A 27357-nucleotide genomic window follows, 5' to 3' on the forward strand; every position below is an offset into this window, starting at 1 on the left:
TAAAAAAGAAAAAAAAAGGAAAAAAATAAAGGAGAAAAACAAAACTAAAAAACGAATGTATATACAGACCGGGACACCGGGATACAAATGACGACCGGGACATAGGGAATATAAATGACGACCGGGACAGAGGGACACAACTACAACGGGGACACCGGGGGAAACAGGGGGATATAAATGACGACCGGGACACCGGGACAGGGAATGGTCGATTAGCAATCACCATCAACAAAGCTCAAGGGCAATCATTAGAATCATGAGGTATAGATCTGAATACAGATTGTTTTCCCATGGACCATTATATGTTGCATGTTCAAGAGTCGGTAAACCTGACAATCTATTTATATGCAAAGACAATGGGACAGCAAAGAATGTTGTATATTCGCAAGTTTTACGTAGTTAAAACCATATATATATATATATATATATATATATATATATATATATATATATATATATATATATATATATATATATATATATATATATATATCTATCTATATTCACAGGTGGGACATAGGGACACAACTACAATGGCGCGTAACTATTATGGCGCGTAACGACTTACGCGCGCGGGGGGGCTTGGGGGGGGCGCGAAGCGCCCCCACCAACTAGGTGTTGGGGTGGCGCGAAGCGCCACCCCAACAGCTAGTTTGAAATAAAAATATTTATGTCAACTCCCTTTCAAACTAGTAGTTGACAAAGGCCCCCATTACCTTGATTAGCTGCTAGATGTAAGGCTATTTCTTACTTATAACCACCCTTTGTATTTGGGTTTGCTCCATTCTCCAGGAACTATGACGAAGAAATGTTCGTCATAATTTGTTGCTTGAAACTACTATTACTTACAACTTGTCACAGCACCAACCCACCCGAGGCCAACACAGCTACGCATGCTCCTCCTCCATCCCAATATATTCAAAGCCTTTCTTTTTTGCACCCTCCCAAGAAGTTCCCATTTCTTTTAAATATTTCTTTATGACATCCTCCAACCCCAGACAAGGATGACCTGCTCTCCATTTAGTCTACTCTTTGAAATAGGGTCAGTCAGCCGGGTACCCAGAACAATCCGTAGGCAATTTCTCTGTAAGACATCTAGTAAATGTTAGACGCTTTTCGGAACGTAAACGCTTAAGAGCCATATTTGCCAAGGATGATCACTGTATCTTTTTTTTTTTTTTAAGTGTGAAACAAACCCATAAGCCTTGGTTATTCCACTTTTATCATCTTCACTGCTCCCACCATGCTTTACCAACTCAGCTACTTCGGCTTGAATACATTCGTTTTGAGCAGCTTCCTCGGGTGTTGCCATTGTAGGTTCTTCAGTCATTTTACAATTAGAAATTTCTCTTTCAACGATCTTCTTACAATTAAAAATTTGTCTTTGAACGATATTCTTAAATACCTGTGTCCTGGTCGTTATTTATATTCCCTGTGTCCCGGTCGTCATTTGTGTCCTGGTATCCCAGTCTGTAATTTCTCTTTGAGTGTCCCGGTCGTCATTTATATTCCCTCTGTCCCGGTCGCCATTTGTGTCCCGGTCTGTAATTTCTCTTTGAGTGTTTTTTCTTTTTAGTTTTTTTTTTTAGTTTTTTACCTCTTTTCTTTTTTCAGTTTTCTTTTTCTTCTTTATTTTTCAGCGTCACTATGAAATACATATCGCCGAACCTTTTTTTTAAAAACTAAAATCTGGTAGGCATTGATGACCTTATCCAAGTCAAAATCCCAAACCCAATCATCATCGCTATCATTTTCAGTTTTGATATGTTTTGACTCTCGCTGTCCAGGTGGATTTTCATCTAACTGAGCGGTTTTGCGTTCTTTAGCCGCAAGCCTGTTTTCTTGCTGTTCTTGTGATTCCTCGGCAGGCTTTCTTTTCTTACTTTCTCTATCAGCCGCAAGTTTTTTGGCATAGACTCTTTGAGCAGCTTCCTCGGCTGTTGCCATTGTAGGTTCTTCAGTCATTTTACAATTAAACATTTTTCCGAACTAAAAAAGGAAAAAAACTGAAAAATAAAGGAGAAAAAGAAAACTAAAAAAAATAAAAATAAAAAAAAAGAAAAAAGGTAAAAACTACAAAAAAAACTAAAAAGAAAAAAGAAAAAAAAACTAAAAATCTAAAAAAAAGGCAAAAACCAAAAAAAAACAAAAAGAAAAAAAGGAAAAAAACAAAAAATTATTTCATCATATACCAATTCAAAAACGAAAGTATATACAGACCGGGACACAGGGAATATAAATGACGACCGGGACACTCAAAGAGAAATTACAGACTGGGACACCGGGACACAAATGACGACTGGGACGTGTGTGTCGACTGACGTCATGTTTGTGTGTCGACTGACGTCATGTATGTCGACTATAAATGACGACTGGGACACAGGGACACAACTACAACGGGGACGCCGGGGGGCACAGGGGGATATATAAATGACGATGGGGACACAGGGAATGTTTGATTAGCAATCACCATCAACAAAGCTCAAGGGCAATCATTAGAATAATGAGGTATAGATCTGAATACGGATTGTTTTTCCCATGGACAATTATATGTTGCATGTTCAAGAGTCGGTAAACCTGACAATCTATTTATATGTACAGACCATAGGACAGCGAAGAATGTTGTATATTCGCAAGTTTTACGTAGTTAAAAACATATATATATATATATATATATATATATATATATATATATATATATATATATATATATATATATATATATATATATATATATATATATATATATATATATATATATATATATATTCACAGGTGGGACACAGGGACACAACTACAATGGCGCGTAACTAATATGGCACGTAACGACTTACACGCGCGGAGGGGGGGCTTGGAGGGGGCGCAAAGCGTCCCCAGCAACTAGGTGTTGGGGTGGCGCCAAGCGCCACCCCAACAGCTAGTATATAGATATATATGTGTGTGTGTGCGTGTGTGTGCGTGTGTGTATGTATATATATTTATCTCCTAGTATTCTCACTCAAGGTCTCTTAAGGCTAAATTGTAATATGTAAGTATAAAAAAGGGTCTTAGATTAGGTCCTTAGCAAAGGCATATCCTGATTTTTGTTCAAGAGGGGGGGGATTTTTTTTAGGGCAGAAGATTACAAAAAAAAAATCTTTAGAAGAAACATCAGAAATTTGTTTACATGCATTTTGTTGTGTTTTTACGAGTCTGACAAAACGCGGAGTGGGTCCCTTCTTGATGAATTAAAATCAAGTCGTTTGTGGCATCAAGCCATGGCTAACTGTAGAAAAAGTTAAGACAGATAGTCGGAGTGACAGGCAAATATGCCATAAGCCTCTTTTTAGGATTGTATAAAAATGATGTTATTTCACTTGTTGATTGATAAGTGGTCCTTAGATAGATTGTAAAATTATAAGACCTTCCGGGTAAACGTTGCTGAAATCTTGATTTCTAATTTTTATTTTTTTTTACTCAGCTCCGTAAAGTTGGTATGGCCAATGAACTTTCGGGAATGGTGGTGGTGTAAGTGGGGCAGGGGAATGGGGCCAACAATAAAAACTTTATTTTTATGTTTAATGTAGCGGCTGTTCCAGTTAAAAGTGCGTATTTTTATGCGATTTTTGCATTTTGGAGGCAGCTCCCCCTTCTTATAGTTATGTCGCCAGTCCCTCTAAAGTAATGCAGTGAAGTGGAGGGTGGCCCTCAGGGAAAGAATTATATACGCGTTGCAGCACCAACCCGTTAGAAATTTATGAACTATTTTGCCAGTGTTGACTGTAGTCCACTAATTTTAATGACTGCTAAAAGCAGCATGCTTGAACTGAAAGTTAAAAAAAAAAGAATTAATATAATATTTTTAATAGGAAATGGGGTCAAATACCCACTTTATGCCTCCAATAGTGCAGTTTAAAATATTCCGCGTGATTCTGCTTCAAACAAGGTTCAACATGCTTAAATTTCTTCTGAAAAGAGGGGAAGGGCCATGAAATCCCTTTTTTGCACAGGGTTGTTTTATTTTTGTTCTATGTATATTCAGCTGATATTGACCTCCGAAGTTTTCAAAATGGTATGTCTCTAGAACAAATTTTTGCACAAAAGAACTTATGTGATATACTTTTATCACGTCTCCGAGAATTATCGATTAGTTTAGGGAAAAATTTTTTATCTCTCTTAGTTCAAAAGTGTGTTTTCTTGCCCCGGGCCAAATTTAAGAAAGGAGCAGAGGGTAAACTCAATTTTTTTTTTTTTTTTTTTTTTTTTTTTTTTTTTTTTTTTTTTTTTTTTAGGTTGTACATGTGATACTGTTTCTCTGCCTTAGTCCCAAACGTAGATAATGAAATAAGAAACTCCAGTGAAATCACAAGCAGAAATGGCTTGTAACAATTCAGGACTGTTTCCAGAATCGTGAGAAATGCTACTTTTCTGAATCTTTTATTTATTTTTTCTTATTCTTCAAAAAATGTTTGTGTGAAGGGACCAGCTGGTCCAAATCTCAGTAACTTTTAAATTCCAGTCTAAGATCAGTTTGGAATTGGTACTTGCTTACCTGCCTGAATAGAGGTTTCCTCTTGAAAATAGAAGTTTTACTAAAGAAATAAAAACCTGGAGGAACAAATTAATTTAATCCTCCTTTTATAGACTATATATTTTTTATATATTCAGCCTTCTTTCCTTTGTAGCCACTCGGAGGTTGAAAGAACAGCAACCCTTGTAATACATGTGCATGAAATATGAAATTTTATATATATATCAATAGTGATCTTTTAGTAGTTTAGAAGAAGTTACCTAAAACTATTTTTATCTCGAATTCCCTGAGTGTGACGTCTTTTGACGTCACACGTCTTTTGACGTCATTTTTTTGAGTGGCAGACGGTGCTCGAAAGTATGAAAAGTGTACTTATACTAAAAACAAACATGTCAAAAGAAATGTATCTTTGTAAGTTATTATTCTTTTCAGAAAGAATTCTTTCATGCAAAACTTACAGAGGGGAATGATACCTATCCTGTTTATGTGCAACTATGTCGTTAAGATTTACGTTGAAGAAAAAAAAACCACTCCCTGCTGGCACTTATTACGTTGAAGAAGGGGGAAGCGAATGTTCCAGTTCAAATCAAACTTTTGGCTCCAATTTTCTTGAGAGAAGGCCAATCCTGGGGGGAGGGGCTCCTGAGAAACTCTTCTTGCATTATCACCTTTGAGGACAACTTACCGAAAAATTTCGAGAGATTGCGTGACGAAACTGTTGGTGAAACTTTAATATTCGTCCAGAAAAAAAAGCATTTTCGCTTTTTATTATGTTTTATTTGTAGCACAAGTCCAGCAAATGCTTGCTGACATGCATGCGACTGGTGATGAGAAACGTCAGCCTGAAGCAACAGACAGAATGGCATCGCTTGTGCTCCGCAACAACGAGGAATCACTACCAGCGTTTCCTGTCAGACAAGTCGTTAGTGCTGTGAACCATCTTTTATCAAAGGAAGAATAACAGAACTTTCTCATTGTAAGTGTTACTATATTGTAACAAGCATTGTGGAGGCAGTGCTAATCTATTTTATGAAGGTATTAAGCTGTAAGGCAGTTATACTTTTGAATTGAACTCGCTGAAGTAAATTACTTTTAAATAGCCTGTGACAATAGATGTCTCAAATATTCTTGAACTTAAAGTGGTCATCTCGACACTTAGATGGCCCTCCACTTTTTAAGGCATTCCCTACATTTTTACACTTTCTACTCAAATAGACTAAATGTGATCTTGAATTTTTTTTATATCATAATAACTGTTTATTTTAACCTCGTACAAATCCAGAGCAATTGGTTAAAAAAATCTCACTATAAAACTGCTACTTTTGTGTTTGACCCGTATTAGAGGGGGAACAACTATTTGCCCCCCTCCTCCATCAATGGTAATCTATAATTTTTTTCACTTTTTAGAGTACCTTTTGTTGTTTCTTTTTTTGCTCAATTCAATCTTTTTAGTATATTGATATAAGAACACAAAGGGTGTGACAAGGGTTCTAGAGGAGTTCACTAGATTTCATTTGCTTTCCCCGCCTATGGTATGGTCCTTGGTTGATATAGAATTAAAGCCTAGAAAAATATATGTGATTCGTGGAAGGCTCAAGCAGAAAACAATCATATCTAAATGCTGCTGATTCAAATTTTATTTAAAAAGAAATCAAATTTTTAAGATGTTTCTACTAAATAGACCTTCAATACAGAATTCAAAACCTTATAAATCCTTTGTTTTGAAGCTGCTGCCTGGCAGGGCATGTAGTATGAATTGGGGTGGGTGGTCGAGTTGTCCAGTCGAAATCTATCAATCACACATGTCTGACTTCGATATTTTCCTTGATCTTATAGGCTTTACAAAAGCACAAAAATAGCACTCCTCTTGAGTACTGTGAAGTGTTAAAAAAATGTTCTAAATGCAACATTAGAAGTGTCCTTTTCATAACTAATTTTTTTCTGAGTATTTTCAAGATTGCGATTTTGCTGCCCTGAAAATTATATTTAAGTAACCTCAGTTTCTTCTTAATTTTTTGCGCTGTAAAATTGTAGGCACAGAGAACTCTTAACTACAAAAACGTGGAATTTTGCATTTTTCCAGAAAAAAAGATCACGGATGCGTGTTTATTCCTTTGCTTTTTTCCTTTTTTCCCCAGGGATGATCGTATTGAACCAGTGATCCTAGAAAATCGAGAGAGACCTTATTGGAACGGAAATGGGGCCTTATTGGCCGCATTTTCTCCAAAGACATCTGATGAAAATTTTGAGATATACATTTAATTTAGAATAGTTGAAAGATCCAATAATTACGCCTCTGGGGATGACATGAACCCCATAGCCCCTGGGGAAAGGACTATGAACTATACCCGTTGTTTAAAGATGGTATTTGTTATTGCAAAATATACGGAACTTTTTCGGGGGAGGGGATTTTTCATAAAGAAATTTTCTGTGGGAGAAAAGTTTCCAGAGGGAAATTGCCACGGAAATTTTTATACGAAGCTGGGAGTTTCTGGCATGATTCGAAAAACGGTCAGAAAGTAAATACAAAATATTTTTTTTCAACTGATAGTAAGGAGCGGCATTAAAGTTGAAAACAAACAGAAATTATTCCATGTATGTGGGGGGCCTTTTCCCTTGTGGTTTTATGCTAAAGTTTGGCCTTCTTGTTATAATTCATAAAGAATGACTCCTGAAACGCAAAGCCGGTTGAATTTGAATGAAAAATCAAACAGTTCGTGGTAACGAACTGTAGTAAGGAGCGACCCGGCTCAATAGTAACCGAAACTCTAAAAAATGGAATTTTGATACTAATAGTTACATTAAAAAAATCGCATTTTAATGCTGATTTTAAATATATAACTTTCATCGAGATTAGTTATACCTATCAAAAGTTAAGAGCCTGAGAAAATTTGCCTCATTTTAGAAAATTTGCCTTATTTTGGAAAATAGGGAAAAACACCCCCTAAAAGTCATACAATCTTAACGAAAATTACACCATCAGATTCAGCGTATCAGAGAACCTTCATTGTAGAAGTTTCAAGCTCCTATCTACAAAATGTGGAATTTCGCATATTTTGCCAGAAGACAAATCACGGATGCGTGTTTATTTGTTTTTTTTTCCCAACGGTGATCGTATCGACCCAGTGGTCCTAGAATGTCACGAGAGGCCTCATTCTAACGAAAATTAAAAGTTCCAGTGCCCTTTTTAAGTGACCAAAAATATTGGAGGGCACCTAGGCCCCCTCCCACGCTCATTTTTTCCCAAAGTCACCGGATCAAAATTCTGAGATAGCCATTTTATTCACCATAGTTGAAAAACCTAATAACTATGTCTTTGGGGAAGACTTACTACCCCGCAGTCCCTGTGGGAGGGTTTGCAAGTTACAAACGTTGACCTGTGTTTACATATAGTAATGGTTACTGGGAAGTGTACAGGGGGGTTTTTTGGTTTTCAGGGGGATTTTTTTGGTTTTGGAGGGAGATTTGAGTTGGGGTGGGGGAGGGTTACGTGGGAGGATCTTTCCACGGAAAAACTTATCATGGGGGAAGAGACTTTCAATGAAGGGGGCGCACGATTTTTTAGCATTATTTAAAAAACAATGAAAAAATAAATATGAAAATTTGTTTTTCTGCTGAAAGTGAGGAGCAGCATTAAAACTTAAGAAGGGCAGAAATTATTACGCATATGAGGGGTTTACCTCCTTGTAATACCTCGCTCTTGAAGCTAAAGTATTTTTAGTAATTTCAACTATTTATTCTACGGTCTTTGTGATTCAAGGGTCATTCTTAAGGAATTGAGACAGAATTTAAGCTAAAAAAAGTAAAGAGCGAGGTATCGACGAGGGGTGAACCTCCTCATATACGCAATAAAAACATACGAATCTAGAAGTTTATTACGTAAGTTAATTCGTAAATTACGTATATTTTTTACTAACGAAAATGTTCGTGAAAAATCAAAAGTTCTAGTTGCCTTTTTAAGTAATCAGAATTATTGTTTTAAGAAGTAGAGATAAGAAAAAGAGTCAAACTTTAGTGTAAAGAGCGAGGCGTTGAGGAGGAAAAGCCCCTTTCATATACGGAGTAATTTCTGTCCATTTTAAGTTTTAATGTCGCTCCTAACTTTCGTTTAAAAAAACTTTTTTTATATATTTAATTTCTTGTACAAATCAGCAGTTAATGAATGGCACTCAATGAAAGGTTTCTCCAAATGTAGAAGATAAACGACTCAGTGTACTTAATCTGCGGACTTTTGGAAAAGAGATACTTGGCAACTATAGACCAGTGCTATATGATGAGCCACAAAGATGGTGCTATATGAAATAGGCGATGTAGATGACGAGCTAGTTGAGAAAAAAGATGGCGCTGATAAAAACATCCAGAGAAAAAGACCTATATTAGGAATTGGAGAAGGTCTCTCAAATTCTCCTTAACTAGAATATATTTTTAGAGTTTAAAAATCAATATAAAACTAACCTCAAAATAATGCAGAAGCTTTATCCCATTAACAGCAAAGAATCAAACTCAGCCACAATCACCCTGGATATAGCCTAGATGGCACTGTTAATCATGTTACTTTATCTTTTTTTAGTTCTACTTTGTTATTTATTGTAATTTCTGTTTGTTTTGGGTTTCATTTATTTTGTTATGGTAATTGGTTGTAGTTTTATCCTTGGAAGGAAAACTTATTTTGAGGAAAAAGTTTAAAAATTAATACTCACCAAAAAACACCCAGGCTATTTAGTTGAGCTACACATGTAATGTTAATGAGGGTGTTGAACTAAATCAATACACACTAAGAGTTTGAAAATGATTGCGGTTGAGAGGACGGCTGCTTGCCATCCAACATCTTTTGACTCTTAAAAATGGAACTAAAAGTTTTTGATTTCGTTCAAAATCTGACTAAACATTACTTGAAAACTTCATTTTAATACTCTTTGCTTGCATAATAGCAATAGTTGTAATATACTGAGCCGAAATATGCACATAGTACCTTTGATTTCTTTAACAGCTCCAACACAAGCTGAAAGTTAAAACTTAATACCATGAACCGTTCCTGAAGCCTTTATGATACTTCCTCGATTTAGTTCCATATAGTTTTAGTTTTAATTTCCATATAGTTTTATTTTCCTAAATTTTTCGCCTTAATACCCTTAGTTCTAATAGGAGTAAGTTCAAGTTCAAATTCATTTATTTATTAATCGCACATACATTTATATATAAATGACATAGGCCCATGGGGAAACAAGCTCGAAAACTAGGCCTAGACAAAGATAAAATAATAACACACTACAATACAAAGATAAACATGACGGCAAAGATACAATAGCACAACAATAATATGAAAGTAGCAGCTAGCCCAGGATCATTCAATACTATTGAAGAAATTAAAAATGTCCATATTATTAAATATAAATTAATACTGGAAGATAGCTGAAAGGCCCATAATCACCCAGAGCCACGAACCATACAAAAACTTTGCCTTACTAAAAAGATACTTAATTAAAAATAATCCTGAACTAAATGAAATTTAAGTTTCCTTTTTATTAAATGGATAGAGGAAAAATTATCAATAAGAGTCTTGTGAGCCAATGATCCTAGCATGAGGTTTATCATTGTTTTAGCAGCATGGCTAGTCAGACTGATTGGTTGGTAGTTGCAACAGACTGACTACCGAGGTTTCGTATCATAGTTTAGGGAAGTGACTTACTTCCAAGGCAACCAGGGCGATTTTGTGATACAGATAAATTCGTAATTCAATTTCAGAAGTTAAGGCTGTATTCTATCACGGTCAGCAGCTTTTTTTATCTTCAGATCTCTGATAGCTATTTAAATTTCAGATTGAATGGGGAGAAGGCTCGGGTTGGTAGCGATTACGGGGAAACGGGATAACACAGCTATATCAGGGAGGATGGTTTAGTTTTTTCTCAACCTGCTCTTTCCATCTACATTGGATTCTTGTATAGTCCTTGAAAGGCTTGCTCCTTCAAAGAGGAAGCAAGCGGTATGGTTCTTCCTTTTAGCCAGTTCTCATACTCTTTTGTACATGAAGTGCGAGTCTTCATTCTTAAAAACCATTTTACACTGCTCGCGTTTTTTTTTTCAAAAATACGACGAACCCAGCGTATTGCTTTCCCTATATCTCTTTTTAGTTACTTGCATCTATCTTTGTTTTCTTTTTTAAGCTGGTTTGAGACGTTACGCTTTTTTATAACAGAGATGTATGATCTCTTCTGTGATCCAGGGCTTCTAGTTATCTTTCTGGACAATTAGTCTGGAGAGAAAATCATCACGGACCATTTGCGTGATGCTATTCATCAGGTTGTCAATGTCACTTATGCAGAGGCAGTAGGGAGTTGGAATTGAGATCCGAGATCTCGACAGATAGACTGGCAATGTGAGCTCTTTGAGCTGCTTTGTCATTCAGGAGATCTATTCAAAATTTGGAAAACCTCCTATACAGCTTTTTTATTCTCAGGCTCTTTGTTTAGTTTTAAGCCGTTTTAAATCTCATTTCGAAGTGGGACATTGCAAGAGTGGTTACTCTCTAAGTCACCACCAGTACATTATAGTATTTTTGAACCCTCTTTCTTTTAAAAATTCAACGTTTTTACTACCCTCGATCATTTTTACTAAGGTCTACCAGGCATAAATTATGTTTAATAAAATTTTAGGAAATACATTTTAATAAAAAATTCGCAGCAAAACTTTATTTTGGTATCCCGTGAAAAGCTAGATAGAAGTGGTTTTTCATGAAATAGGATCCACACGTGTTCCTTATCTTCTTATATTACAAAGCTCTTCAACACCAAAGTAGTTTATTGTAACCTTCGTTCCTAAAGACTATGTTGATGATGCGGACAAACAAGAAAATGGAATTTTCAAAGCATAAAAACTAAATTTCCGCAGCATACGCTGTTTTGAACACTAACAGTTCCATTCAGGCGCTGTGGTTCAAATGGACAAACACATTACTGGATTTATTATGTGTTCGTGATGTTGCAGTGGGTTTAACCTTAGATTTGTTAGATTGGTTTGACCAGGTAAGATGATCAGACCAGCATTAAAAAAGAAGGGATGGGCGCAAGACTATACCCAGGGTCAAGGAAGGCTGAACCAACTCCCATTAAAAGTGGTGGAAAATTACATAACAGTTTAATCATTATCATGCACTCTATGGCTAATAAAGGCGGGTCCAATACTGCGGTATTGTAACCGCCGTTATTCAGTTACCCGTAAATTGTGGGGAATAGGTGAGGGGGTCCTTACGCTTCCCTTGTTCCTGGGTTTTTTCAGTAACATGGGTATTCAGTATTCATTCAGCGCTCGGCGCGGGCACTTGAAGTAGACTTTCTTGGATTATTATTAACCTGCCCTACGGGTAACGACTTGTGCTTGCTAGCAGACTGATTGCAGAATAGTTACGGTAGTGACGTAAACATGGCTGGCTACAGTTATGTTTATGCGCCGGTATTGAACTTTAAAGAAACGGCACTGCGATATCAAGACAGTGTAACGAAAGATGCAACAGTGAATACAGCGCTGAATTTTTTTACGAGAGATGCTATCAGTGAAAACCACAAAAAATGAACGAGATAGCTGATAGTTTTGGGGAGCTGTATGTGAAAGTAAGACGTAGTCAAGCTGCCAGGGAAACCCTAGCCAGTGACACGTATGATACTGTGAAATTACTGAGCTCACTCCCTGAGTTTAAGACCTGCTTCACCATCTGGAAATTATCTGAAGTACCGAAAATTCCACAAGACACTTTTACAACATTGTGCGTGAAAGTTAATGAATGTACGGATATGATTGACAGTGTTATGGAACAGTGTAAATCTATCTTTCCGTCTCAGAATGATTGGCGTCGTCTCCCTCAGCCCGAGAAATCTTTACACCGGGTTTCCATCAGCAATGTACCTACCTCAGAAATAGATTCCTGTTCCAAGCAGAAGCAGTTTGTCGAAAGACACGCTAGTGATGGAGGCATTGATCATATTCAACTGACTAAATCTGGCCTGGTTGCGCACATGAAAAGCCCCAAGTCGGCAGCTACTCTCACCAACTCCCTCAAGTCCTCCCCTGATATAAGTGCTTCTTTTCGTGAGGAAAAGTTCTTCACGATCGCCAAGTTTGTGCCCCTTGCCACAACAGATGATGATATTCTCTCTGTTAACTCCAAATTAGTCAGTGCCAAGCGATATGGTCAATCTGAGACAATCAAGGTTACCTTTAGTGACGCTGACTCTCGAAATACAGCAGTCAAATATGGGTTATTCATTGATTATACTCACATCAAAGTCCTCCCATTCAGAAAAATTCCCAAGCGATGCTTCAAGTGTCAGTCGTTTGATCATCTTGGTAAAGATTGTACCAATAGCATGCGATGCTCCAGATGAGCTGAACCCCACCAGAACAGTAGAGAAAGCTCTTGTGATTCCCAAACAATGAAATGCGCTTTTTGCCTTGATACTAATAATAGCCACCCTAGCTTTAGTCTACAGTGTACAGCAGTCCGACGAGCAATGCAGAAAGTTTCTCCTCAAACAAGAAAATAAATGAACTGTCTATATTTTGCCGCAATGTTTACGACCATAATGCTGCCAAATTGGTCTACGTCAAGAACTCATGCCTCGCATATAATATTGTTTGCGTCCAATAACACTTGTTAACTACCGATAACTTTGGGCTCTTTCAGTCGGTTCCTAATAAATATGTTCATATTCATGAGGCTAAGCGCTATAGCACCAGGGGCCAACCTAGTGGTGGACTTGCAATATTTGTTGACGAGAGCATTGACTGTCGTAAACTTGAGTCGTGCGATTTCTATATAGCAGTCGAGTTCCCAGGCCCAAGTGCTTTCACGCTAATCAATGTATACCTACCAACTAACATGAACACGGATCGTAGTGAAAAACGGTATGCCGACGCTTGCGGTCAAATTGGAAGGCTACTCCGTAGGCTGGGAAGCTCGCGTTTTTTAGTCTGCGGTGACTTCCAGTCTGACTCCTTCTCGAAAGGAAAGTTACAGGACATTCTTATGGGATGTATTCCGAGTGACTGTTCTCCATATATTAAAGATCAAAACTTTACGTTCATTCACAATTCAGGAAGCGCTAGTAATATTGATCCCGTCTTTTCTAACTTTTATATTCCCTCGCCTGTACATGTAAATTCATACCGTAAGTGATCATCTTGGTCCTAAGTTTAATGTTCCTTTTAGTCACGATGTGAAATCAAAAAGGCCAGATTATACAGAAAGACGCAGGTGGAAAAAGATTAACCTCAGTCTGTTCCATTCGACGTGTGACGAAATTTTGGACAAAATAAAAGTCCCATTCCAGCTTCTTGTCCATGGTTGCGATGACAAGATTGCACTCAATACATACTGAGCTGAAATTACTCACGTGCTAAAACTTGCTGAGTCTGCAGCCGTACCTAGTGCAGTTATTAGGAAAGGTACAAGGAAAAGAGGATGGAGTGACCATCCTTACGTGAAGCATGCCAAATGGAGGTCTAAGATGTGGTATTCTGTGTGGTGCGACTCCGGCAAGCTGAGGACCGGCACTGTCTTCAATCTCTTTCGTAAAACAAAAAGACAATACAAAGCATGTGTGGATGAGCTGAAAGTGAAGGAAGAAAGTGAGGTCCAAGCCATGTGCCATAATACCTGAGGAACAGTGGTTAAGACATTATTCGAAGGTCTCCCTTGGAAAATACTCCCTTGGAAAAGGAATATGATGAATCACTTAAATCGCGTCTTGATTTACTGCTGAAAAAGAAATTTTTTTTTTTTATATCCGTGAATGATGTTTTGAGGGCTGTTCGCCACTTAAAGGTTAACAAGGCTCCAGATCTTGATGGTACCAGCGGTAATCATCTGCGCAATGGTTCACCGCTTTTGATCCAGCATATGCAACTACTTTTTCAGATGTGTATAGATAGTGCCAATGTCCCCAAATCGTTTTGTACCGGAATCGTTACAAACATCCTGAAGAAAGGAAAATACGCAAATGAGTGTGGAGGCTACAGACCGATTACTGTCTCAGGTTCATTGAGCAAGGTGCTGGAAAAATTGATCCTTCGCAAAGTTATATCGAAGTGTGTGTGATAGACTACAGGCAGTTTGGATTTTGAAAGCATCTCAGCTGTGCTTTCGCCCATAGACTTCTAAAGCGTATTCTTGCCAAGGCTGATTGACCTGCGTTATCCGTACATATATGTAGTGTTGACATTTCCGCTGCATTTGATTCAGTAATCCAGTCTGCTGTATTCCACACCTTGCTAAATGCCGGTGTGAACGCCCATATAGTAGATATGTTATCATTTTGGTACTCTAATAGCTATATAAGAGTAAAACTTGGCCTTGAAAAACTCAATGAGCCAGTTAAACTAAAGAGAGGACTTCGACAAGGTTCCGTCTTAAGTCCGATATTATTTAATACGTTGACTTCTAAGGTTACAAAATAAATTTCTGACAGGCCAAGATTTATTACATATGATTTGAGTTTAATAAGCTATGCTGATGATTTACTTATGTTGAGTTTCTCATTGAGTGTACTGCAGGGTAATTTAGATGAGCTTGTATCTGGTTATGGCGCTATTGGTCTACAAGTTAATGGCCAGAAAACTGAATTTCTGGGTTTCAGCTCTGCGAAACAAGAAACACCAGCACCAACTGTATCCGTAGATGGTGCTATTATCGTACCGTCTTCTTCGCTCAAATATTTAGGTCTTTGGTACCTCCAAGATAAGAAAACTACCAGAACTCTTTGCCTTGATACCCATGTGTCTAACCTGCGAGTGAGCTATGCTAAACTAGCCCCGCTGAAGTATTCTTACAATCGACAAATTTTGGCGAGGACGTACAGAGCAGTGGCATTACCACATATCCTTTACATTTCGCCGCTTTGGGAATGGTTCACAGAAACAGAGAGACTAAAAGTTAGGTCCACATTTTGTAGATATTTGAAGTTTTTGATACGCATACCGCTATTCGAGAGAAACTCATTTCTTTTGAATAAGTATCAAATTCCAGATCCCCGTGAGGCTGTGGCAGAGCAGGAAACTAATGCTAGAAAAGGTGCCCTTGAACACCTTTATGATTTCCTGCCGTTGCATGTCATATATGAGTTATGAATGTATATAGTGAATGTAATCTAATCGTTTAATCTTGAAGTATTGTTTTTCGCCTTTTTCTTTTTCCTTTTTCTTTTTTTTCTTTATACTCCACCTAATAGATTGTTTTATACTTTATACTAATAGATAGATATCTATTAGAGCTGACAATCTCCATATCTTCTTGAGACCAGAAAATAGTTTATACTTTCCTGAAAAAAATTACAAAAGATCGTTGATTGTTAGTATTATATGCAAATACTGATATATATTCCTTAAGGTTTCCAATTATTCATTTACTAAAGTCAAAAAAGCGAAAAGAACTAAAATGTTTCTTTTTTCAATAAAGCGCAAATTTTTTTCCGGTCTTGAGAAGGTATCTTGAAAAAAAACAACAATAATGTCTTGTCTGTGTCTTGCCTTGTCTTGTCTTGTCTGTTTAGGTTTGAAGCGTTTAAAGTGTTTTCACATCTCCATTACTAGAGCTCTATGACATGCAGCTTGTCAGAGGCAACGTATTAGAGTAAAGGCCATACGGCTCAAATGTTTTGTTATTTATTTATTATTACTTTTTTTTCAAAGAGGCACTTCATATTCAAGGGGTCGTCACATATATTCCTTTGCTCTGGGGGCAGATATGGTTATTCTAGAAGGGATGCTCGGATAAACTTCAGAGAGGACTCATTTTATTGAAAATTCTAGTTCACTTTTTAAGAGTCAAAAGAGATAGGAGAAATATTAGTAATATTTTAAGAGTCAAAAGAGATAGGAGAAATATTAGTACCCCCGCTCTTCATCGCCCTTTTTCTCCAACATATATCGGATAATAAATTTTTAAATCACCTTTTGTTAAAAATTAAATTAAAAAAAAAAAACAAGTCTCTCTCAACTCTGCTTTTTAAAACAGTAAAAACTTTAGCATAAAGAGTAAGGCGTTGAAGAGGAAACACCCCCTTTCATTTATGGGGTAATTTCTACTCGTTTTAAGTTTTAATGTCACTCCTTACTTTCAGTTTAAAAAAAATTGTTTTTTTTTAATTTAATTTCTGAACGTTTTTTAGTTACTCCATGTTTTGATTTCGCCTCTCCGCAGATGAATTATTAAAGCAAAATTTGCATACTTATTCATTTGACTAAATGGCTCTCCCATAGTTTGGATCAATTGATCTTGAGAAAAAGGAGGGGAGAAGAGGCCCAATTACACTCCAATTTTTTGGGTACTTAAAAGGCAACTAGAACTTTTAATTTTTTACGAACGTTTTCATCAGTAAAAGATATACGTAACTTGTGAATTAGCTTGCGTAACAAACTTCTATGTTCGTATGTTTTTATTACATATATGAGAGGGTTCGCCCACTCCTCAATACCTCACTCTTTACACTAAAATTAAATTTTTCCCCCCGAATCACAAAGGCCGTAGAATAAATAGTTGAAATTGCTAAAAATACTTTAGCGTAAAGAGTGAGGTATTAGGAGGAGGTGAACCCCTTATATGCGTAATATTTTCTGTTCGTTTTAATTTTTAATGCTACTCCTTACTTTGAGTTGAAGCAAATTTTCATATTATTTTCTTCCCCCATGACAAATTCCTCCATGGAAAGTTTCCCCAACATAACCCTCTCTTCCCAACCCCTCCTCCCAACCAAAAAATCCTATTAAAAACGTCTGTACACTTCCTAATAACCATTAATATATGCAAACACTGGTCAAAGTTTGTAACTTGCAGTCCCTCCCACGGGGACTTTGGGGGAATGAGTCATCCCCAAAGGCAGAGTTATAAGGTTTTTCGACTATGCTTAATAAAATATCTATCTCAGAATTTTGATCCGACGACCTTGGGAAAAACTGAGCGTGGGAGGGGGCCTAGGTGCACTCCAATTATTTTGGTCTCTTAAAAAGAGCACTAGAACTTTCTGTTCGAAGAACCCTCTCGCAAAATTCTAGGACCATTGGGTCGATACGATCACCCTTGGGAAAAAACAAAACAAAACAAAGAAACGAACAAATAAACACGCATCCATGATTTGTCTAAAGAGAGAAATATAAAATTCCACATTTTTGTAGATAGGAGCTTGGAACTTGTGTAGTATGGTTCTCTGATACGGTGAACCTGGTGGTGTGATTTTCGTTAAGATTCTATGACTCTTAGGGGGTGTTTCCCCCTATTTTGTAAAATAGGGCAAATTTTCTCAGGCTCGTAACTTTTGATGGGTAGGACTAAACTTGATCAAATTTATATATTTAAAATCAGCATCAAAATGCAATTCTTTTGGTGTAACTATTGGTATAAAAATTCCGTCCTTTAGAGCTTTGGTTATATTGAGACGGGTCGCTCCTTACTACAGTTCGTTACCACGAACTGTTTGATAGTTCAAAGATCATATAAAGAAAGCTCCAGTGTCCACACAACTCCCCAGGGCTCAAAAGCAGGCGTTGTAAGTCATGCCCTGGGGAATATATGGTTCTTACCGAAGGGATGCTCGTATATAGGGCTCATTTGATTAGAAATTTAAAGCTCTAGTGCACTTTTCAGGAGGCATAAGATGCCCTTTTCCTCCAAAACCACTTGGTAAAAATTTTGCAATACCCGCTTCGTAAAAAATAGTTTAAAAGTCAGATAGCGAAAACTCCGGGGGTCAACACATCCCTCCAAAGCCCGGGGTGAGTGTTTTAAGTTATGCTTCTGCGGCTTATAAGGTTTTTATGTAATTGGAGGCTGTCTTACCTTCGGAGGTGACTCATTTTATTGATAACTGAAATCATATTTACATTTTTTAGTAAAAAAGGATCGGAGGGCATCTCCCCCCCTCCACACACACAATCACTTACCTTCATCTGGTTCCCAGATGAATCCGATCAAAATTTTTCAGAAGTTAGTTTGAAATAATTCAACGATCAGCCGGTCAACTATCCACGGTCAAAACACCGGGTCAACTATCCCCACTCTTCAAAAGCCTGGGGGAACAGTTGTAACTTATTGCCTGGTGGTACATAAACTTTTCATAAAAGAAGTGTTCGTGAAAACCTCTGAGGGGAATCAAATGCTTAGAAATTAACAGTTCTAATTCCCTTTTTAAGAGTCAAATGGATCCGATGTCAACAAGCCCCCCCCCCCTCCCTTTCCAAACCTCTTTTCCCTAGATCCATATAGTCATTTTTTAATATAGCTATTTTGTTTAAAAATATATCAAAGATCACATACCAAAGACTCCAGGGATAACATATCCCACGAAAACCTAGAGGCAAGTGTTGTACATCATTCCCTGTAGGCATGTAAGGTTGTGATTAAAGTGATAGTAGTATAAGCTTCGGAGGGGGCTCATTCGATTGTAAATCGAAATTTCTAGTGCCACTTATAAGAGTCAAAAGAGAAGTGAACGCAGCTAGCCCCCTTTCCCCGCCACAAGGCCCCTTTTTTTGCAAATGCCTCTAACCAAAATTTTAGATAGCCATTTTGTTCTAAATAGTTCAATGATCAAATAAAGAAAAATCAGGGGTCACTCAACACCCCAGAGTTCTGGGGAAGTGAAGTAATTCTGCTCCGATAGCAGATAAGGTTTCATGCCAAGGGTTCTCGTATAAACATCAGAGATGGCTCATTTGATTAGAAATTGAAGTTTCTATTTACGTTTTTAAAAGTCATAAAATGTGATTAACAGGTATTTACCCCGTATGGTGGTACGCATTTACCCTGTATTCCCCGTATACTATTTCATCTGGGACACTGTAATGCCTTAAAATATACCACAAGTCTTTCCTTGATATTAGGTCAAAGCCTATTGGAAGTCAATCAAGAGCTGATAAAGGTCTCTGTTAAATTCAATGAATCTTTCCATCAGTTACCACTCAGTAAATATTTGGTCAATAGTTGGTTGTCCCGAGGAATAAAAAGGTAAAAAGGTAAAGGATGTGGAATTAGACTTTACAGTCCCTACCGGCGGTGCTGTTCTCTGTTTCTTGGCCCTTCAGCCAGAAAGTGCAATGAGGGGGGGGGGAAACCATCCAATGCCTTCGCACACCCTTCCTGTTTACCTTCCCCAGATTTCTCAAGGTACCCATTTAGATATGGGTCGACTCTGGCTAGGCTTACAGAGTCACGCCACTGACCCCGTCCCAAAAAAACAATTGGGTACACTGGGATTCGAACCTGCGTCTTCTCAGATGAATGATTCTGAATCTGGCGCACCAATCCACTCGGCCAATAGGCAGCTTGATACTCGCTAAGGACGGAGGCGGTGGTTGTTTGAATTCAATGTAGCAGGATCTTGGTCAGGATTCTGGTTTGGTGACTTGTGAGGCTGATGGACCGGTAGTTGTCACATTCTTTGTTGAACCTTTTTTGTACATTGGAACTATTGCTGCCTTGTACTATTACTGCGAGACGTGTCCAGTAGACAACGTAGCGGATATTTGACTGCGGTATTGGTCAAAAAGTCCTAAGAACCGACCTTTATCAGTTCAGCACTGACACCTTGTGTCCCCGGAGCTTTCACTTACCTCAGGGGTTTATTAGCCGCTTTGGTTTCGCCTGTAAGTAGAGGTAGAGGGGGTCTCGATCTATGATTGGGAAAGAGTTCAGGACATTTGTGTGGGTCACTGCTGCAGGGTTCAGCTTCTCCTCAAAGTACTCTTTCAATTGTTCGAGCTTCATCTTGGAATCATTGATGTCTTTCTCCAGTATGTCTAGGATTAAGGGCATTGAGGGAAGTTTTTCGGAGGATAGCCTGCTGACTGTTTTTAAGCGCTTCTGACTATTGTCTTTTTTGAACTGTGTTTCACAGTACATGGAATTTTCTACTAATTTTCTACTCCCCCACACCCTGGGTGTTCTGTCAACTCCGGAATTGTCGTCATTTTCAAAGAAACTATTACCGGATATTTCAAATACGTTGAAAAAATGTCAATCCCAAAATTTTGACTGGATGAAATTGAGGAAATGATGGGTGGGGGTGGGGGATGGGCTGGTTTCTCTCCAATCCCTTTTAACTATAAAAAGGGCAGTCGAATTTCAATTTCTGATTGATTGAGCTCCTTTTGAAGTTTTTCCAATAGTTCCTTCTATGCGATCCCCCCTGTTCTAAAGCCGAAAATATGGGGGGGGGGAATAACTTCCCTTAAGAACAACTATTATCCCTGGACTCTGGTTGGTGGGGGGGGGTGTCAAACCTGAGGCTATTGCAATATGTTCTTTGAACTATTATGGACAGAGAGGCTATCTAAAAATTTCGATTGAATACGGTTGGAGAAAAAAGTAGGTAATGAAGGGGGGGGGGCGCTCGTTCCTTTCCATTGGTTTGGAATCTTAAAAGGGAAGTAGAACTTTAAACTTATAATCAAATGAGCCTTCTCTAAAGTTTACATGTCCACCCTTCCATAAAAACTAAACATGCCCCCATGGTCCAGAGCATAACTTACAGCCCCTGTCCCCTAGCTCTGCGGGATATTTTCAATCCTGAAAGCCATATTATGTAACCTTTAGACTATTCTTTTAACAGATGGCTTTCTCTAAATTCTATCGGATGCATCTGGGTAAAAAGGAGTTGAGGAAGGGGGTACTTACCATCTCTTAACTTTGACTCTTGAAAGGGCAATACAACTTCTGATTTCCAATCCACTGAATCCCCTGCAAAGCTTATACAACCACACTTTTTATAAAAACTTACATGCTCCCAGGGCATTACTGACAATCCTTGCCCTGGGGGCTGTGGGGTTGTCATCTCCAAAGACATATTTTCCAGACCTTTTAAATACGCTGAACAAAATGACTTTATCAAAATATGGATTGGATGTGTTAGGGGAAATGATGAGAATCAGGGAGGGTTTGGTTGCCCTCCAATCAATTTAGACTATTAAGAATGGCACTAGCTCTTTCAGTTTCCAGTCGAATGAGTCCCTTTCAATATTTTTATGACAACTTCTTCGATACGAAGTGCCCTGATCTAAGAAACTGAAAAATAAATAAATAAAAATCAATGAATTATATATCAAACAGTTCGTGGTAACGAACTGTAGTAAGGAGCGACACGGCTCAATAGTAACCGAAACTCTGAAAGACGGAATTTCGATATCAATAGTTAAATCGAAAGGATTGTATTTAATACTGATTTTAAATATACAAGTTTCATCAAATTTAGTATTATCTATCAAAAGTTACTAGCCTGAAAAAAACTTGCCTTATTCTAGAAAATAGGGGGAAACACCCCGTAAAAGTCATATAATCTAAACTATAATTACACCATAGGATTCAGCGTATCAGAAAAAACAAATCTAGGGTAGAAGTTTTAAGCTCCTTTTTCCAAAACTGTGGAATTTTGTACTTTTTTTGCCAGAAGCCAAATCACGGATGCGTGTTTATTTGTTTTTTTTTCTAGGGGTGATCATATCAACCCAGTAGTCCTAGAATGTCGCAAGAGGGCTCATTATAGCGAAAATTAGAAGTTTTGCTGCCCCTTTGTGACAGACCGACCAGCACCAGAGACGTCTCCCATGACAGGCCAGTCTGCAGTTCCATCAACCAGCCCTGGTGACGAGAGCTTGAATAACGACGTGCTGCCAACTACCAGTAGCTCAGTGATTTCTGCGACTATGCCAGTGACTCCAGAGTCGGTTCGTCCTCACCCTAAGGCGAGTTTCTATGCAAGAGACGGAAAAACGTCTAGGAAAAGAACAAAGTCCAAAATTCTGACGAACACACCTGAAAAAAACAGACTGGAAGAAGAATTTGAGTTGAAAAGAAAAAAATCAGAAAAGAAAGCTCAAAGAAAACGGCCTGAAAAGAGCAACCTCTCCAAACAGCCTGGGAACGGGGAAGACAGCTTCGATGAACATATCGCGCTGGATGATGAAAGTGATGACAGCTTGCATTTGGATGGGTCAGAGGAGGAGGAGTTTCTTGATGGAACCAAACCAAAAAGTGGGGATTTCTTGGTTGTGAAAGTGCCGACCAAGAAGAGCTTCAGGAATTATGTTGGAGTTGTGTGTGATTGTGAATCTGATGGTTTCCAAGTTCAGTTTTGGAAGCGATTAGCTCCATCGAGCAAATTCACGGTAACTGAAGAGATGAGCTTCGTGCGAAAAGAAGAGGTCATCATGAAGCTGCCAAAACCGACCCCTTCGGGCGGAACGACGAGACAGTCGGCTCAGTTCGTTTTTCACGTAGATTTGGCCTCGTACAGTGTTTAAATATAGTTATTTGCTAACTTTTTACTTTTTTACTTACTACTAGTATTTTAAGTATTCAAAATAAAATTGTTTAGAGACAATCAATCTTTTTGAGCAATTGGGTCCGTCTTGCCCAAAGGGCTGGTCCGTCTTATCCTATGGGGTGGGCAAGATGGACCTTTTGACCAACTTCAGTTTTTTTTATCTGGGCCCGGAAATACGGCTGATTTATGTGTGAAGAAGGTTTCTTTACGTAACTCAGTGTTTTGGGGACAAGTTAGACACCTTTCGTCAGTCGTTGCTTGTTTCCAACCTCTTCCGCAGACGAAAAACCAAAATGGAGTCTGTCTTACCCGACTCTGGTTATTGGGAAGTGTACAGACACTTTCAGTGGGATTCTTTTGGTTGGGGGAGGGGTTGAGGGGAGGATGTTATGGGGAAACTTTTCATGGAGGAATTTGTTAGGGGGGAAGATAATTTCCATGAAGGGGCCGCAGGATCTTTTAGCTTTTTTTTTAAGAGTAATGAAAAAGTAAATATGAAAGAGTTTCTTCAACTCGAAGTAAGGAGAAGCATTAAAACTTAAAACGAACAGAAATTATTACGCATAAAAAAAGTTCACATCCTCTTAATACCCCGGTCTTTACGCCAAAGTAATTTTATTAATTTCAACGATTTATTCTACGGCCTTTTTGATTCTGGGGTCATTCTTAAGGAATCGGGACAGAATTAATTTTTTGTGTAAAGAGCGAGGCATTGACGAGGGACGAACCCCCTCATATGCGTAATAAAAACATCCGAATTTAGAAGTTCATTACGTAAGTTAATTTGTAAGTTGCGTAAGTTAATTCGTAAGTTACGTATATTGTTACTAATAAAAACGTTCGTAAAATTAAAAGTTCTAGTTGCCTTTTTAAGTAACCAAAAAATTGGAGGGTAACTAGGCCTAGTTCCCCGCTTCTATTTTTTTTCAAAATAGTCCCAACAAAACTATGATTAAGACATTTAGCCAAAAAATAAATTAATATGCAAATTTCGTTTAAATTATTCATATGCGGAGAGCCAACATCAAAACATACGTTAATTCAAAAATATTCAGAAATTAAATAAAAAATAAGTTTTTTTTAACTGAAAGTAAGGAGTTCTGTTGTTAAAACTTAAAAACAACAGAAATTACTCCGTATATGAAAGGGGCAGTTTCCTCCTCAACGCCCCGCTCTTTACGCAAAAGTTTTTTACTGTTTTAAAAAGTAGAGTCGAGAGAAAAAGTCAAACTTTAGCGTAAAGAGCGGGGCGTCGAGGAGGGAACAGCCCCTTCAATATATGGAGGAATTTCTGTTCGTTTTAATTTTCCTCCTTACTTTCATTTAAAAAACTTGTTTTTTATTTAATTATGCCCACATAACTCTTTACTTAGACAGCGCTATTGCGCTGCCCATGATAATTCCACTATACCCACCTTTCTTAAAAACATATAATATGTGTAAACAATGAACATATTGAATAGCCTACACTCCTTCCCCTGAAGTCTGAAGTCAGTAGGGGGGGGGGGGGGTGAGATACCAAGATACATAATTCCTAGAATTTTCAATTGTGCTAAACAACTCTAAACGATCTGTGGTGCTGATCACTATTGACTCTTAAAAAGAATACTAGAAGCTAGAACTCCTTATAAAATCAGTCACATCCAAAGTTCATATTACAGCCCATTCCATAAGGACCTTATATGCCCTGGGATATAGCTTAGTGCTCTTGTCCATGGGCTCTTATGAAGTTATGTCAACCCTGGAACCATTAACATATGTTATTTGGACCGTTCTGAACAAAATAGCAATCTCGCAATTTCGATCAGGTATGTTTGGGGAAAAGTATTGCCCAGACTATAGTCCTTACCCTGAGGTCAGTAGGGGGGGGGGGGGTTTACGTGCTCTAAAGACATAATTACTGAACCTTTCAATAATGCTAAGGAGCATTACAATCTTAAAAATTTGATTCGATATGTTTTGGGAAATAATTTGTCTGTGGAGGGGGGAGGGGGGTTCCTTGTCAACTTCCAGTCACTTTTGACTCTTGAAAAGTGCACAAAGACTTTCAATTACCAATAGAATGAGCACATTTCTAAGTTTCTATGGCAACCGATTCTAAGCGAAGTGCCTTGGTCAAAGAAAAATACATTGTTCCTACATTGCTCATCCCTTAGACAACACTATTACGCTGCCTATGATCTAATAACACACAAAGAAAGTTCACTGTTTAAAACGATTTTCCTTATCAGAGCAAAAAATCTATTTTTAAAGCTTTTTGTCTAAGAGAGATTCATTGACATGTATATTTTGACTTTTTTAATCTTTATGCTTCTTTCGCAAATATCATAGCTGTTATGTCTGACTGACGTCATTTTAATTTCAACCCATTTCCAATTGTATAATTTTTCATAGTAGCATATACAGAATGTTATTATTTTATATAGACGTCATACCGGGCAAAACTCATGATATCATAGATTATATAAAAGATAAATAGATCACTGAATGACCATCATTGTAAAAAAAAAACTTGCTAAAAGAACAATGGCTATGATTAAAATAGCCATGATTGGCGCTTCAGTCACATTTGCTGGGATATCAGTTTGGTGGTTTTTAGGAAAACCAAGAATATTCCAAGCCAGTGACTATGGGCAGCAAGCCAACACTTCAGAGAAATTTTATGAAAAAAGAGATGTTGATTCAAAAGCTGATGGCTTGGAATACTCACCTAAGCCAAAAAGCGCTCTAAAAAGAGCCCAAAAGTTAGAAAATCTAAAAGAAGCAAAAAAAACAGCAGCAGCAGCGAAAAACCCAGCTAAGGAGAAGGAAAAACAAGAAAGGAGAGCCAAAAAGATTGAAGAGGCTAGGAGAATTAAAATCTGGGAAGACAAAACCCTTCCAACGGCAAAGGTGATCAAAATTAGAGACTCTACTGAGCATAGGGAAAGAAGGGTCAAAATCCAAGGCTGGGTTCATCATCTGAGAAGGGAAGGTAAAAAGTTGTTATTCATACAATTGCGGGACGGTACCGGGTATCTTCAGTGCGTGCTCACTAATCTGTTATGTAGTACGTATGAAGCCATCACATTAACAACTGAATCATCCGTCACACTTTTCGGAAAAGTAATGGAATTACCTCCAGGGAGTCACCACAAGGCACCTGGGGATCACGAACTTATTGTAGATTACTGGGAGCTCATATGTGGAGCACCTTCTGGTGGACCTTATTCTGTTCTTGATAAGAACACAAATTTTGACCTTCAACTGGACAACCGCCACATAGTAATCAGAGGCACAAATACCTCTAAAAATTTGAAGGCAGCCTCTTTAGTGACGCAATTAATCAGAGAACATCATTTAGACAGGGGTTACATGGAGGTACACCCACCTTGCATAGTTCAAACGAAGACTGAAGGTGGATCAAGTTTGTTTGAGCTGCAATATTATGGGAAAAAAGCTTATTTGACTCAGAGCTCTCAGCTCTATTTGGAGAGTGTAATTGCTGCCTTAGGTGATGTTTTTTGCATCCAAAAAAGTTTCCGTGCTGAAAAGTCCCGAACGAGACGGCATCTTAGTGAGTTTACTCACATCGAAGCCGAATTCAATTTCATTACGTTCGAAAATCTTCTCGAAAAAATTGAAGATTTGGTTGTTAGTGTTTGCGATCGAATCACAAACCCTAACAACCCCTTGAGACAGTTAGTGTTCGAAATTAACCCTGATTTCCGAACACCTAGGAGACCTTTCAAAAGAATGAGTTACACTGAAGTAATTCAGTATTTGAAAGACAACAACATCAAAAAAAAAGATGGTACATATTTTCAACCCAAGGATGACATCCCCGAGGGTGCAGAACGTACAATGATAAACAAACTTAATGAACCAATTTTGGTTTGTCGGTTTCCAGCTGCCTGGAAACCCTTCTACACAAAGAAATGTTCTGACGATCCACAACTTACAGAGTCAGTAGACCTTCTTATGCCCGGTGTTGGAGAAATTTTAGGGGCCTCCATGAGAACAGAAAATTATGACGAGCTTATAAAAGCTTTCATAGAAAAAAAGATAGAACCCAGTACCTATTATTGGTACAGTGACCAAAGAAAATTTGGAAGCTGTGCCCATGGAGGCTATGGTCTTGGCCTAGAGAGATTTCTAATGTGGATTCTCAAATTGCCCCACATCTGCGATGCGTGTCTGTATCCAAGAATCTTGGACAGATGCAAACCATAGTGTTCCAGCTTCCAACTGGATATTATTTTGGTGTATTAGCTACAATTACCTGGCCAACAGACAACCCCAAGTTTTACAAGGCTCAAGTTTTAAACTAAAGACATGCCATCCCAGGATCTTACAAAATGTGCGTGGATTCAGGAACCATTGAGGATAATATTGTGTATGATCCACATGGATTGGTGAAAATGGTGGTATGGGTCTCGAATTAATAACTATATCCCATACCATGAAAAGATTTTGCTAGTGTTTCATTCCGATTCTAACAATGGAAGAATTTTCCGTTAATCAAGCTGCGGAAGAGACTCTTTTGCAGTTAAGCACAGAAGATGC

At 38.0% G+C, this 27357-nt stretch overlaps 2 protein-coding genes across 4 annotated transcripts in view; one reads left to right on the forward strand and one right to left on the reverse strand.

Moving 5' to 3' along the window:
* Window positions 1–9057, reverse strand: part of LOC136028774 (uncharacterized) — a 28664-nt gene extending 19607 nt beyond the window's left edge. Inside the window, exons 1-2 of one of the 3 annotated variants that reach the window (XM_065706674.1) lie at window positions 8966–9043; window positions 1669–1989 (exon numbers count right to left, since the gene is read on the reverse strand). In XM_065706674.1, the coding sequence (XP_065562746.1) occupies window positions 1669–1980 (312 nt within the window). In that variant the 5' untranslated portion in view covers window positions 1981–1989; window positions 8966–9043. Of the gene's footprint in view, window positions 1–1668; window positions 1990–8965 lie in introns of all 3 variants that reach the window. The other 2 variants (XR_010617874.1, XR_010617875.1) reach the window with 2 other exon arrangements.
* Window positions 9058–25326: 16269 nt separating this feature from the next.
* LOC136028596 (asparagine--tRNA ligase, cytoplasmic-like) lies at window positions 25327–27024 on the forward strand. The gene has a single exon (XM_065706428.1). It carries the CDS (start codon window positions 25339–25341, stop codon window positions 27022–27024), a length of 1686 nt encoding a protein of 561 aa, XP_065562500.1. The 5' UTR covers window positions 25327–25338.
* The last annotated feature ends 333 nt before the right edge of the window (window positions 27025–27357 follow it).

This window comes from Artemia franciscana, chromosome 7 (assembly GCF_032884065.1).
Source record: "Artemia franciscana chromosome 7, ASM3288406v1, whole genome shotgun sequence".
Lineage (NCBI taxonomy): Eukaryota > Metazoa > Arthropoda > Branchiopoda > Anostraca > Artemiidae > Artemia > Artemia franciscana.